Source organism: Rhamphochromis sp. 'chilingali' (assembly GCF_963969265.1).
Source record: "Rhamphochromis sp. 'chilingali' genome assembly, chromosome: 19".
Classification (NCBI taxonomy): domain Eukaryota; kingdom Metazoa; phylum Chordata; class Actinopteri; order Cichliformes; family Cichlidae; genus Rhamphochromis; species Rhamphochromis sp. 'chilingali'.
The window spans coordinates 31,065,295-31,078,681 of NC_137946.1; the positions used below are offsets into that span (position 1 = coordinate 31,065,295).

The 13,387-nt window shown below is 39.0% G+C and overlaps 2 protein-coding genes across 3 annotated transcripts; one reads left to right on the forward strand and one right to left on the reverse strand.

Annotated features, from left to right (window-relative positions):
- Nucleotides 1–243: 243 nt before the first annotated feature.
- On the reverse strand, nt 244–4,155 carry LOC308387262 (microfibrillar-associated protein 3-like). Its single transcript, XM_080867214.1, has 3 exons — nt 4,079–4,155; nt 2,800–3,085; nt 244–1,436 (listed from the first exon to the last, which is right to left on the reverse strand). Exons 2-3 carry the CDS (start codon nt 3,038–3,040, stop codon nt 709–711), a joined length of 969 nt encoding a protein of 322 aa, XP_080723340.1. The 5' UTR covers nt 3,041–3,085; nt 4,079–4,155; the 3' UTR covers nt 244–708.
- A 618-nt stretch (nt 4,156–4,773) lies between these two features.
- Nucleotides 4,774–13,188, forward strand: fam114a2 (family with sequence similarity 114 member A2). 2 transcript variants are annotated; one of them, XM_080866318.1, is made up of 14 exons: nt 4,774–5,023; nt 6,531–6,773; nt 7,271–7,370; nt 7,541–7,642; nt 8,176–8,291; nt 8,415–8,549; nt 8,727–8,891; nt 9,015–9,138; nt 9,221–9,306; nt 9,551–9,646; nt 9,781–9,905; nt 10,005–10,077; nt 10,527–10,580; nt 11,503–13,188. In XM_080866318.1, exons 2-14 carry the CDS (start codon nt 6,555–6,557, stop codon nt 11,602–11,604), a joined length of 1,497 nt encoding a protein of 498 aa, XP_080722444.1. In that variant the 5' UTR covers nt 4,774–5,023; nt 6,531–6,554; the 3' UTR covers nt 11,605–13,188. The 2 variants fall into 2 exon arrangements, with proteins under 2 accessions (XP_080722444.1, XP_080722445.1); XM_080866319.1 differs by having other exon boundaries at nt 8,191–8,291.
- The last annotated feature ends 199 nt before the right edge of the window (nt 13,189–13,387 follow it).

Consider the following 13,387-nt stretch of genomic DNA (forward strand, 5'->3'; position numbering starts at 1 on the left):
CGCTGACATGAAAACAATCGACACGGCGATACGAGAACATTTCATTGCAGCATTTTGCTCTGTGGAAGCTCACTGACTGTCAAAGCGAACGCAAGTGAAGAGTAGCAAATGATATCTGAAAGAGGATAATGAGCGCTTGCTGCTTCATCGGCTGTGTGCAGAAAAACTCAAAGAAGGCAAAGTTAAAGGTGAGCCAACACGCAGGGTTGGAAAAAAAAAAAAAAAAAAAATAGGAATACAATATATTCAAGAGGGTAAAGGAGGAAAAAAAATTACTATTCTCTGCTGTATCAAACTGAGGCAAAATGAGACCGAGGAACTGTTAGGGAACAGCTTTTGATTCTTGAGAACAAAGCTGGACCTTTTGCACTTTCCTCATCATCACTAATTAAACAAACGTTAGTGTGTGTTTGTGTGTGTTGCATTATGTGCAAAAAGGGAGATTACTGCAAGCATAACGTAGGAATAGATGTGCAAAATGAAGGAAATTCAGTTTTAAGCAGGAAGGAAAACAGTATTTTAATGTCCACAGATGAATTCATAACTTATCATAAACAAGATGTTTCAATACAAGACTTGGTGACACAATTAAATAAGAAAGGGAGGAGATAAGAATGTTATCTAATAATCAGCTGCACAATTTAACAATTTCTTGATCACTAATTTGCAATCAGAAATTAGTTTTTGATGGGATTCACATTACTTATATCACACAGATGTTCGTATGCCTGGTGGGAGCACATGAGCGGGTCCTCTATCCTCACTGACGGTCTTCTCAGAAGTTGTATGGACAGACACTTTGACGTAGTCACCACCTCCATCATTCCTTTGCCCTTTGCTTGAAAGCAGTGCCTGCTCCTCTGCATCCTTGTCGGGGTTGGGGGGGGCAGTAATCTGTCTGTTCCCTCTTGCCACAGTCGACTCTATGTGTTCTGACGCAGGGTTCCCGGTCTCCCCCGTCTCCTCTACCACCGCCCGGCAGTTTAGGATGAGTGGCGGCAAAGGCACGCTGCGGGCCAGCTCCTCGATGTGACGGGCAAACTCCATAGTTTTGAACTGCGTGACCTTGGCGAGCTCCACCGTCTTGGCTGAAGTGACAATGGGGATGCTCTTGGCAACCTCGAATGCCTTCTGCAGCTTCTCTGTGCCCTCTGTCCGGAAGAACTCATTGATGACCCTCTCCATCTCCTTGAGGTGGCTGCTGACCATGCACAGGCGGGCCACGTTGAGGATCATGGTGATGGTGAAGGCCACCAGGCACACAACGACGAAATGCAGCCCCAAGCCACTGTCAGAGTAGGCAACGCGAAGAGTCACCGTGTAGTTTTGGGTGCCGCCGCTGGCGCTCGAGGCAACGCAGGTGTAGCTGCCGCGGTCCTCAAACAAGACCTCGGTGATGTTCAGGATGCCTTCCTCTTGAATCTGCCACCTTCCACCTGCGGCAATAACGCACAACATATTTTTACTTTTACCACAAAGTTTCTCATTAAAACGTTCAAATCTCCTTCATCTCCTTAACCAGCAGCATTACCTAAGGCAATTTGTCAAAGACAAGAAATAGAAGGCAGTCATTCTTTTTCTCCAAACTCTAATCAGTACACATCTCTGTCACCTGCTGACAAATAGTTCAGCAAGTCAACCAGAATGACAATTTCTGGATTTCTTTAGTATTTGAAAATTAAAATACCTACAGAGACCTTTTGGTGACATGGTAACAAGTGTACAAATACAGAAGGTGGTTTTATTCAATGCCAGTGTCCTGGGTCTACAATTATTTAAATACAACATCGTGTAACACATTATAGCACATCGGGATGTTATGTTAAAATTCATGGAAGTCCAATTATTAAAATGGCAGCATGAGTTAGGTTTGCAAAGTTACATCTGAACAGACTCAAAGACTTCGGGAACAATGTCCTTTAGACAGACAAGGCCAACGTGGATGTGTTTGGCAATAATACCCAGCATCATGTTTGTGCTGATAAGCTGTATTTGATTTTTGTTAAACACCTCACACTAACTGTTTGCTAAAGGCCAACTGTTTGACAGCTAAAACTAGGCCAAAACTGGCTCATGCAACAGGACAATGATCCTAAGCACAGCAGCAAATCCACAAGTTGCACAGGCCCAGCCAAAGTCCGGACCTCAACCGGACTAAACTGCTATGAACGGACCTTCAATTTATTTCTGTTAAAGGTGGTTCAGCAAACTACTGAATCATGAGATGTACTTAATTCATCACACACTGCTTCTGCAGTTTGTGTTAGATAAATAATGATGCAGTGTGTCACATAGTGTAGGCCAGCAGGGGGTTTTCTACGGAAGAGGATTAGGGCCACTAAGTGGGTACGTCTTTTTTTTTTTCTTCTTTTCCTGAATTCTGAGAAAAAAGTCAGAATTCTGACTTTAATCTCAGATTTTTTTTCCAGTGGCCCTAATCCTCTTCCGTAGTTTTCAGTGTCTGAACACACAAAATTTTATATATGAAATGAAGCATACTTCCTTTTTCCACATACTGTTTGTGACTAAAGTATTATTCATGGTAAAAACAGTAACAATGATTGACTAAGTGATTGATATGCTGGTTGAAAGGCAGTGCTTATGTGTCTTACTTTACATAAAACCTTTTTGTCACTTTCAGAATTAAATGCCACTGAAATATCAGCACGAGCACTAACTCTGAAAGTATGTTTTTCAGTTCATTTGATTGCTTTCAGATAAAAAAAAAAAAAAAAGCCATGCAGGACGAAAAGAACTCGAAGCTGATCAAAATCTCGCTGCTTCATTTCCTCGTCCTACCTGCGTCGTCACCCTGCAGGGGTCCTTTAGAGTTGTACCAGCTGATGTTATCATGGGTCCCGGTCACGTTACACGTAATCAGCATGCTCGACCCCTCCTTCACCACGATGGGTGGGATGCTAGCCCGCTGCATTGAGGTCACCACCTCTGACCCATTGTGAGCTCCACCTGCTTTCCAGCAATTGAGCAGTAAGAATGTGGCGAGCCAGTGAGAGAGGTGAGGATTATGAGGCAAAAACATGTTGAAAAGAGCCACAGGTTCAGCTCACATTGGGACGAGACAAACCTGCAAAACAGGAAAAGTCAACGGTCAAATCTGATGTAGCGTCATATGACAACAGGCCCTTAGCTCTTTAGTGTCTTTATAATATGTACGTCTGCATTTCACAAATTTGAATGTTTAGTATATTAGTATTTTATGCAGTAATCATCAGGACATAAAACCTTTACAGGACAATTTTAATTAAAAGGAAATCACTTGAGTTTAAATGTTGTGTTTAAGCTCTTCTTCCAGTGAGGTTTTTTTTTTTTTTGCTTGTTTGTTTGTTTTTTAATCTTTTTTTTTTTTCAGAGCACTTTGTTGAATTCTTGATCTCATTTTTCTCCATGTCCCAACATTTAAGTTACAAAATCATCACCCTTTTATTTGAATAACATTATAATTTTGCTCTGAAGTCACTTTTAGCTCATTTTTTTAATCTATCTTTTCTGAACCCTGTGTAAGTGTACTGAAAAGAAATCTCGGTTATAACATTAAGTATACGGCGAACGGGACAGGCGTGAGGCACATTTACAGTGATGCTTAATGAGTGCGCTAAACTAACAATTCAGAATAAATTATCGGAAAAGTGGGCAATTCCTTAATTCGTTTACAGACTGAAAGTATCAGTAAAAGGTACTGTGGTGGTGCTATAATACACCGAGTTTTAAACAGAAATATAACATAGGTCAGACACAGCTTGATTAAATAACAAACTGGTTCTTGTTACCGCACTAGCGTCCCAGGCACGATAATGGTTTTCGAACTAAAACCATTCAAATTCCCACCTGTTGCCCACAGAAACCAAGGCAGCCAAATCCACCATCAGCAAGTGGCAAAAAACATCAGATATGTATAGGATTCAGTACCACGTACGAAAGTGACCCAGTTCGGATGTCGGATTTGTGCTGTTCACACCGTCATACCATGATCGGATATGGGTCGCATAGGGTCAAAAAAGTCGGATTTGATGCGCTTTCGCCTGCAGTGTGAAGTTTTACAATTATTTTAGTAATTTACCTTGAGTGTGCCAGCCAAGGAAGCACAATCCATCCGATCCATTCACTTCCTAGTACAGGTATGAGTGAATGGGCGTGGTTTTCTGTCAACTCTTCCATGCAGGTAGGTGAGATCACGTCACTGTCGCCTATTTATTTATTTTACATTTTTACACGATTTATAAGAAATAATCTAAGTCAAACAGTTTATGTACTGAACGTTTTGTTATTTATTCAATGATTCATTAGCAGTTTTTATCTTTAATCGTGTTTCTCTATTTTTTTTCAATAAGTAATAACAAGGGATTTAATAGTCATTTGTATTTGTATATTGTTGTTAGAATTAAACATTATTATTATTATTATTATTATTATTATTATTATTATTATTATTAAAGTAGCAATACATTAACTAAGCGCATTTTATTTTGACGTTTCCGGAAGTCTTGTTTTCTTTTTTTAATCCAGGACGACAGACCCCCCTAATGGGACTGATTCATTTCAAAATAATATTGCAAAAACTGAACCCTAAACTACTAACCTACCTTTTCGGTTCGAGTTTGTACTTTTTGTAAATTAAACTTTGAGCACATTTTTTTTTCTCTTCTATAAAGATTAATACGTTTGACGTTACAGTCAATTTGTGAGCATCAATGTGCTACATACTTTTATTTTGAAGAGAATAACAGGAATTCGTGTTTTTCATTGTGGCTAACAGCTAGACTTTGAAAACAAAATATGACGTGGCTAATCCGGGTGGAAAAACCACAGCACGAAAATCTGAGCCATTGAAGTGTTTGTCAGAAAACTAGAAGTTGCTAAAGGTGTAGATACTAAAGTGCAAACCGAAACAATAAAAGGCGGATCTTAATTTTTAATTTGGAAGCGGAAACTACTACAACTATTAGCTGATTGAGCTAACGTCACCTGCTAACATTACGACTTTGACAGCTGAGCAGGAGAAAAGGTGAGTTAATAGCAAGGAACTTAAGGTAGCTTGTTTTTTCTCATTAAATTATTAGTTTATTATAGTTGAACCAGCAGTCGATGCTAGAAAAACAGCTGACGCTCGTGTAAAGGATACTTGCAAGACACGAACTCGATGTTCTCCTAAACTGTTAGCAAGCGTTTTGAAAGGGAGAACTTAACAGTAAATCCAGTAAACATCCAGTACGTATTGATCCCAGCGCTAAACTATTACCACGGACTACAAGAAAACGTGACACACACATTTTTATGGATTATCTTTATACTTGTACAAACTCCTACTTTTTCTTCTGTGTGATGATTGTTTTCTTTGTCACTTTGGACTTTCTATGTACTTATATATGATTCAGCATCACTACCTCCAGCTCCCATGGATAGCTAAAAGCAATGCAAAGTCGGATTAATGCATTAATCTCATATTGTAAGAATAATTAGATTTGTCCTGACAGCTCCACGATTTAACGCTTGGAGATGTGAAAAGCTTCTGCTTCAAACCCATAAGAAAATACATCTCCTTAGAGTTGGTTAAAGCCTTGGTTAAGGGCCAAGCTAAAGAAACATTTAGTGCACCTCGTTTTTATGAGTAGAACAGCTTATGAACAGAGCAGTATGTAGTGTTTCTTCCTCTTGTGAAGCCCCGGTCAAAATATTTCTGTTTTTATGAAAAGACGCAGAGATTCCCTCACAAGTTTGATTTACTGGAGTCACTGTTACAAGACTAAGTCTTTTGAAATTAGTGATTATCTCCCTGACATTAGAATGTATCACCCCCCCCCCCCCCCCCCCCCTAAAACAGTTAATTTCATATAAAAGGTCTCTTTTTTTTCTACCTTTCTTTTCTTTTTTCATTTCTTTTGTACGTACATTTTGATAAAATCCTGATTTTGAAGCTGTGATTTTGTTGAAATGTTTCGATTGCAGATCTTATCCAAGTTTAAGTGTCGTTGGGTTTTTTGTTTTGTTTTTTTCTTTTTAACTGTAAAAACTTATAAAGTTATAAATGTACTTATAAAGTTATGAAGGTTTAAAAATTCTGAAAAAGTAACACAAATTGAAATCCCAGCCCATGTACATCAAGGGACTTTTAATTTGAAAATATTCATAATATGAAGGTAAAATTTTCAGTACTTTTTTAATGTGTGTTAGTGTGGAAAAAAAAAAAAGGAACCCGGACTCCTCTGGGAGGTGAACTGAATTTACTCATGATTGAAACTGAATACTACTACTGCTATCACTACTACTACTATTAATAATGATAATAATAATAATAATAATAATAATAATTAAACAAAAAAATTAAACTCACAAGTGAAGTTGACTGACTCAGTTGAAAGGTCGACTGACACGTGATGAGGTGAGAAGTGCACAAGAGAGTTAACTACAAACCAGTACCTGGCATTTCCGCTACTATCCAAAGCAACAAGCAAATCATTTTGTTTATTGCCAGAGTTTATGCAGTGCCTTTTTTTCCTCCTCTTTCTTTCCAGGTATGCACTGAGACATTTGGTAACATGTCAGACAGTGAAGCTTCTTGTGCAGCAGCCAAGGGTGCAGAGGCAGCGCCGGAAAAGCAGAATGTCTCTCCCGCTCGAACCCCTGACAGCTCCTCTCCATCCACACCTGACATCTCCACTGATGTAGCTCCGACGAGAAAAGCCAGGAGGAGGCCAGAAACCCAGCCTGCGGCCAAAGTTCAGGAGACTCCAAAAGAGGATGAGCAGCCAGCAGAGGTAGTAGAAATTGAAGTACTGCTCATACTCGAAGAACTAAAGATGATTGCAAAAAGAGAAGAGCTGAAGCCATAATTTCCATCATGACTTCTTTTTCATCCTGCAACATATCATGTCACATAAACATCTTCAAAAGAAGCTTGTGTGTTTGGTCGTTGACACTGTAAAGCTATCTCACAGGGAAGTGTGATACCTGATGAGCGTGGGTGCAATAACACTTTCACATGAGATTCTTAATGACCCTGCTGATGTGCGATGTCATCTAATTATCTATTGGATGATTTAACAACCTAATGGGCTTAGACTAAATGGTCTGATGTGTTGGATAGTTATTCTTGTGTGAAATGTGAGTTTTAAACAAGCTGCGTTTGTCATAATCTTTAATGGTTTTCTGTGAAACCACTAAAAGGCACTTGTTGAAGTCATCTTTCTGTTTTACTCATTCACAACATCTGTTTTGTGTCTTTTCTTCTTTCTCCTTCTGTCCTCATTCTCAGACATCCAATCAGTCGACCGTGTCTCAGGGTGGCTGGGGTTACTGGGGCAGCTGGGGCAAATCCATCTTATCCACAGCAACAGCTACTGTGACCACTGTGGGTGAGTATCCAACACATCACTCAGTCTTTACAAGTACACAGTTGGCTCCTCTGAAAAATAGTACAACACCAAGTCATTTGTTGTTTAAACGTAGTCTTGCTTTGGCCTTTTTCATTCTGTTACTGTTAAAGCTTCTCTGCTATATGTACTGATGTCTTCTGTCTGTTTAGGCCAAGGTATCACTCAGGTGATCGAGAAGGCTGAGACATCACTGGGAATCCCCAGTCCAACCGAACTGTCAGCTCAGGTGGAGGAAGAAGAGAAACAGAAGGGTAAGGCCGCATTATTGTGAATATGAAAAATGTTTGTTAGAACCTGGAGGATCAATAAAGCCAGGCTCTCCAGTCAAGATGATCAAGATGTATCAAAACACTTTAATGGGCACATTTGATTTGACTTTTCATCTGCTGCTAATGAACCAATCAGATGTTGATCACTTCAGTCAGAGAGGACTGGCTGATGGAGATCTGCCAAGAATTCAAAATTAATATAAAAGCAAAATGCAACACCGGTACTTCAGATAAGACAGGAGCTGGCAGAGTGTGGCAGAAAATTGTTGATCCTGTAGATTGCTAAGTGGATATATTTGCTTTAGTACTCCGTTTCTGATGTTACAGCAGCAAATTAATAGAGTTTTACTTTCATTTTGATTTAAACATCTTTAGGCTACTGAGTTCCTTCAAGTCCCATAGCTTTGTGAAGGAAAGATTTGTCCAAATGAAAATGAAATTAATTGAATTGACCCATTTAAATTATTATTTTTTTCTCTCGTGTAATCCTTGGACATTGATTTTTATGTCGTTAGTGTCTTCTCCTGTAGATGGCACCAGCATGGAGCCCGACAAAGCAGTAGATGAATCGTCAGCAGTGGGAAGTGCGATGGGAATGTTGTCGTCACTCAGTAGCGTCGTCCAGAGCACGGTAAGCTGATGCTTAAAACTAGAGAGCACTTGTGTGTTGGTGCGACTGTTCTCACTTGACAAAAGTTAGGAATTTATTTTAGCTCATATTTTAAAGAAAAGTTTAAACTGGGCTTCCTCACAGGGTAAGACCGTGATAACAGGAGGTCTAGATGCTCTTGAGTTCATTGGGAAGAAGACGATGGACGTGATAGCAGAAGGTGATCCTGGCTTTAAAAAGACCAAAGGACTGATGAGACGGAACGCCACTCTCTCTCAGGTAGGTAGTAAATACAAAACCAAGCTAAAATCCTAAAATCTCACTCAAACTTAATGGACAAGAGGGAACATATATATATATGAAGACTTTAAAGCTTAGTGGATGACATAGATTTCTGGAGCCGTGTCCCTTATCATGTGTCACACTCTCTCAACTCTGTCACTCTTTGTTTCTCAGGTGCTGAGGGAGGCGAAGGAGCGAGAGGAGCTGCAGTCAGCAGACAAAGACTCGGCAAATTCAGACAAGAAGGTGGTCGCTCACTACGGGATGCTGTTTGATGAATTTCAGGGTCTGTCACACCTTGAAGCTCTGGAGATTCTATCTCGAGAGAGTGAGTCAAAGGTACAATGAAAGTCTCTGCCAAAATATCACTTCTGCTGTAGCTAAAAACATACAAAGACACTGTTTCTATGCTTTACATTTCTGGGGAATCTAGTAAAGTATTTTCTCTTGTGTGTGCTGTAGGTGAAGTCGGTGCTCTTGACTCTATCAGGAGACGAGCTGGTTGAGCTCAGAGATGAGCTCGACCAAATCAAAAGCTCCTTCTCCCTGGTGGAGTTCGATGATGAGGAAGTTGATGAGAGTAAAGGTAATGTCTTTTAAATCAGCTATAAAAGTTTCACAGCTGCAAGAAGAACCTGAAATAAATGATGGTGCATTTCTAATTGCAGATGAAGACGGATTAGAGTTTGAGAGGGAGTTAAAGGAGGCCATGGAGGGCCTCAGTGTTTCTGCAACTGCAGACAAACTGAGCAAGGTACAGCTCAAACAATTCACTGTGCAGAATCATATTCCTGCCAGTTTCTGACTCATTATTCGAAATGTTACAAGGACCTTAACTTGTCTCCCTTGTCGTTAATTTGATGGGAAAAGTAACAGAAATATGTCAGATACACTCATAGCTTTTAAATCTATTAGACTGGTCTCTTTCTGATTTACAGTAACTGCTAATTCTCAACTCGCCAATTTCCTGTTAAAGTATGATTGCTAACATCCAACAGGCCTGTAAGAGCTCCGCCAGCCTGATTAGTGAGCTGACCAAACAGCATGTGGAAACAGATGTAAATGAGGAGGATGTGAAGAAGCATAGTGTGGAGGTATGTCTTACTGACATCATCAACATATATATATTTTTTCAGTGTCCAACATTGCAAGTATTGGACGTTTGAGGGTAATACTTGACTGCAGGATTTGACCAAGTAGCAATGGTGTGTGTGTTGGATCTTGTCAGGAGGTTCATGCTGCAGCTATCAGGAGTCTGGCCGAGCTGACGGCCAGATCCATCGAGCTTTTCCACAAACTGGCTGAGATGATCCTTTTCTCCAATGGCAGTGCAGAGGCCAGCGTCCTGTCACAGTAAGACAGCATGAGCGGGGGACTCAGGGGTGGGGATATTTCACTTTTTCTGTGCACTTTAATTAACTGTATACCTTTTGTCATGCTGTCTGTTCTCAGGTTAACTGTTGTCCTGTGTAAAGAAATCTCACTGCTGTCCAAGAAGTTTACTTCCTGCCTGACAGCAGCAGGGGTAAGTTTCAAGATCCTATCCATCTGTTTTAACGTCAGGGCGTCACTGATACCTGATGCTTGTAAAGCATTTGTCCCACCACACTTAGATTTTCATATTTACTATGTAAATTTAAAGTCTTAAAAGTAACAGATGTTTTATTTTCCACTGATGTCATTTATTGTTAATCTGACCTCCACGTGTTTATTATTTCTTCATATTATCACACTGTTGATAAGGAATCATAGTAAGCAGTTCAGCTGATGTCTCACAGTTATTATATTATAAATATCATTTTAGAAGGAGATCTGCATTAGCCACAAACTTCATCATTTTGTTTCCATCCACATTTTTCTGTTTTTATGTCAAACCCTAATTTATGCTTCTCTTTGCAGTGTTTTCTCTTCCAAACCACTAATTCTTTGTTCCACAGAGATATCATTTTAATTTAATTTTTTTCTGTTTTACAGTCAAACGAGAAGGGAGAAGTCCTCAACCCCCTGATAACAGGAGTATTTTTAGAGGTTTGTCATATTACTGCAGCCAACATATGTTCATTAATGAATTGTCCAAAATGTTTTTGTTTTTCGAATACATACAACACACCAGGGGTTCTGGCACTGTCTACTTTATAGAGATCCTCATCTTTTGGGATTCTTCGCAGTTCAGTATGTCAGTTAAAGGTCCGTTCGTGTAAAACAAGAAGCGTTCTCGTCTTTCCTTTTAAATTTGGTGTCCCACAGGGGTCAATTCTCGAACCTTCTTCATTTAGTCTGTATTTCCTTAGTTGTGTTGTCTGTAAAATTCCTGATGACTTACTTTAGATGTCTGATTTTTCCAGCCAGTAGGGTTCTGGAGAAACCTCAATATAATCATTTCCTGTAATTTAAAACTAAGAAGTCGTATCAGCTCATTGCTTCAGCAGAAGAACAGAACAGAATCAGTTATCTGACTGTCGTTGTTACTTAATTGCAAGAAAAGTATATCAAAAATATTTACTATAGCTAAAATAAACAAAACAATTTATTTATCTGCTGCTCAGAGCACTTTAACTTTTGGTTGTCTTGACAAGGACTGTGCTACAATGATATTAGAGTAAATTAAGACTTTTGTCAAAGAAATATTATTTCAGCTCATGACTGAAACATGACTAGATGTCAGGAGAAGATTTACAGCTATTCAACACGAAAGCTACGTTCTAATAGTCAGAGAAAACTGTGCTGAGACTTGATTTTATGGTGTTTTATACAAAGTGTGACCAAAAGCAAAAGCTGATTTAAAATTGGTTGGCTAGTTCCTCCACACCACTTCATCCTGCTTCATCAGGATCTCTGCTTGTAGAAGTTTGAGTTTTAAAACCCCATATAGATTAACAGACATTAGTATGGACATTTGGAGATTGATATTTCATACTAACGTGTTCTTTGTTTTTTAAATCCCACACAGGCATCCAACAGTGCATCTTACATCCAGGATGCCTTCCAGCTCCTTATGCCAATACTGGAGATATCTCACATCGAGAGGAGAGTTCAGCTTACGCAGCAGTGACCCGCTAACCTGACCTCTGCACTCCACTACAGCCACTAAGCTGGGGCTCAGAGTCTCAGCAGAGAACTGACATATCTTTAAAATGTTTAAGTTGTCTGGTTTTTCAGCTCAAGACAAAATCTACTTTGAGATTAGGAGAGAAAATGTTTTCTTGTCAAACAGTGTTACCTTTCTGCGCATTGCTGGTTTATTTGGACTGTATGTTATATGAAGTCATTGGTGTACAGAAGAAGAAGAACAGTGTGGATTTATAATGAACGCAGAACAATTTTTACTTTCATTGCACAAAATACACTACCTTTTCTTGGGTGTTATTCATTCACTTAGTTCAGGCATCTCATACAGGATACCAACCAGTGATAACTTGTTTCCAAAAGAACATCTTAACAAAATAAATGGTAAGATGTAGACATGAGGCTTCACTCTTACTGCAAAGCAAATCATTGCTGGTCCTGGAGCAGCTGGACTCTAAGTGTGTTTGCTAAAATCTTCAAGACACAATAATTTTAGTTTTTGGCAACTTGTCCTTAAATCAGGGGCAGACTGAATGTGATAAGCCTACAGTTCTGTTGCTTTTTGGCTAACTGAAGGATGATATTTGGAGTTTTCTTTCCCTTTGTTTTAAACCCACATCCTTCTAGGTTTACATCCAATATCAATTTTAAATTTTGCACCATCGCATGTCAGCACTCGTTCTAGCCAACGTCTCTTTTTCTCTATAGACAGCCTCAGATTTAAAGAAGACTTTGAGCCAACATTTCTTTTACGACTGCACCACTTTTACTAGATTTGATAGAAAAGTCGTGGAGCATTTAAAAAAAAAAAAAGACCAACAAGCTGGTCACATAGCTTCAATAGTTTACATTAATGCCCTTGCATTCTGTAAGAGCATTTTAAATAAACCTTTAAGAAATCGTCTAAATGTTTAAGCGATGCTGAGTTGAGATTCAGAGTTGCAGTTTGTTTAGGAGAAATAGAATAATAAATCTTGAAAGGGACGTATTATTTTCATTTCCTGCTCTATACTTTTGGTCTCTTTTTAAGCAGCTTTGTTCACAAATTCAAAATGAACCTCATTTTTCTTATACTGTACAGTTTATCATTTAACTTGAAACTCCCGTTGAACCAACTTTATATTGATTGGTTACCTCTTGTACAAAAATGTACAAGCTCAAATGTTGACAATCAAAAAAGTTTGAACATCCTGTCCTGCCACAGCTTATAATTTACTCCATGTCTGCTTTGTCCTTACTGTCCATCCCCAAAGCCTGTAGGTACCATGTAGAAAACCATTGTTTCATCAATTTTTCCATCAATGAAATAAAAAAGCAGTGCACAGCAAAATAAAACTCATTAGTGAGGTATACAAACATGATGATTGTAAGTGTCAGTGTTATAAGCCTGCTTTCCCCTTTTGTCATCTATCCAACATGAAAACTTCTGTCTGCCAAGAAGATAGAGGACTGCTAACAGCTGAGTGTTGTGGGCATGTAAATTTATGGTTTCGGAGTAATATGGAGCAATATACTGTACGCTATGGCATATTACTGAGATGAGATTCAAATAAATGTGCTTCCTTCAAGCTTTTTGTGTTTAAATTGCAGGGTTACATGTTGTCAGTGGTTTTTGACTTTTTGTGTGCGCACATACTTTCTTTGGCTTCTCGTGACTAAATTAATCTCGTGACAGAATCCTTGGTCTGATGAGAAACCAGACATGTTTTTTGTTAATCCTTTATAGAAATTATCATTTCAATTTTTCAGTCTGGCTAATTGACTGTTTT

Excerpts from the sequence above, each read along its gene's own strand:
- LOC308387262 (XM_080867214.1), bottom strand. The coding sequence starts at position 3,040 with ATGTTTTTGCCTCATAATCCTCACCTCTCTCACTGGCTCGCCACATTC. Across the intron at positions 1,437-2,799 it reads CCTGCAGGGTGACGACGCAG|GTGGAAGGTGGCAGATTCAA; the intron begins GTAGGACGAGGA and ends TTATTGCCGCAG.
- fam114a2 (XM_080866318.1), top strand. The coding sequence starts at position 6,555 with ATGTCAGACAGTGAAGCTTCTTGTGCAGCAGCCAAGGGTGCAGAGGCA. Across the intron at positions 6,774-7,270 it reads AGGATGAGCAGCCAGCAGAG|ACATCCAATCAGTCGACCGT; the intron begins GTAGTAGAAATT and ends CCTCATTCTCAG. Across the intron at positions 9,906-10,004 it reads GAGGCCAGCGTCCTGTCACA|GTTAACTGTTGTCCTGTGTA; the intron begins GTAAGACAGCAT and ends GTCTGTTCTCAG.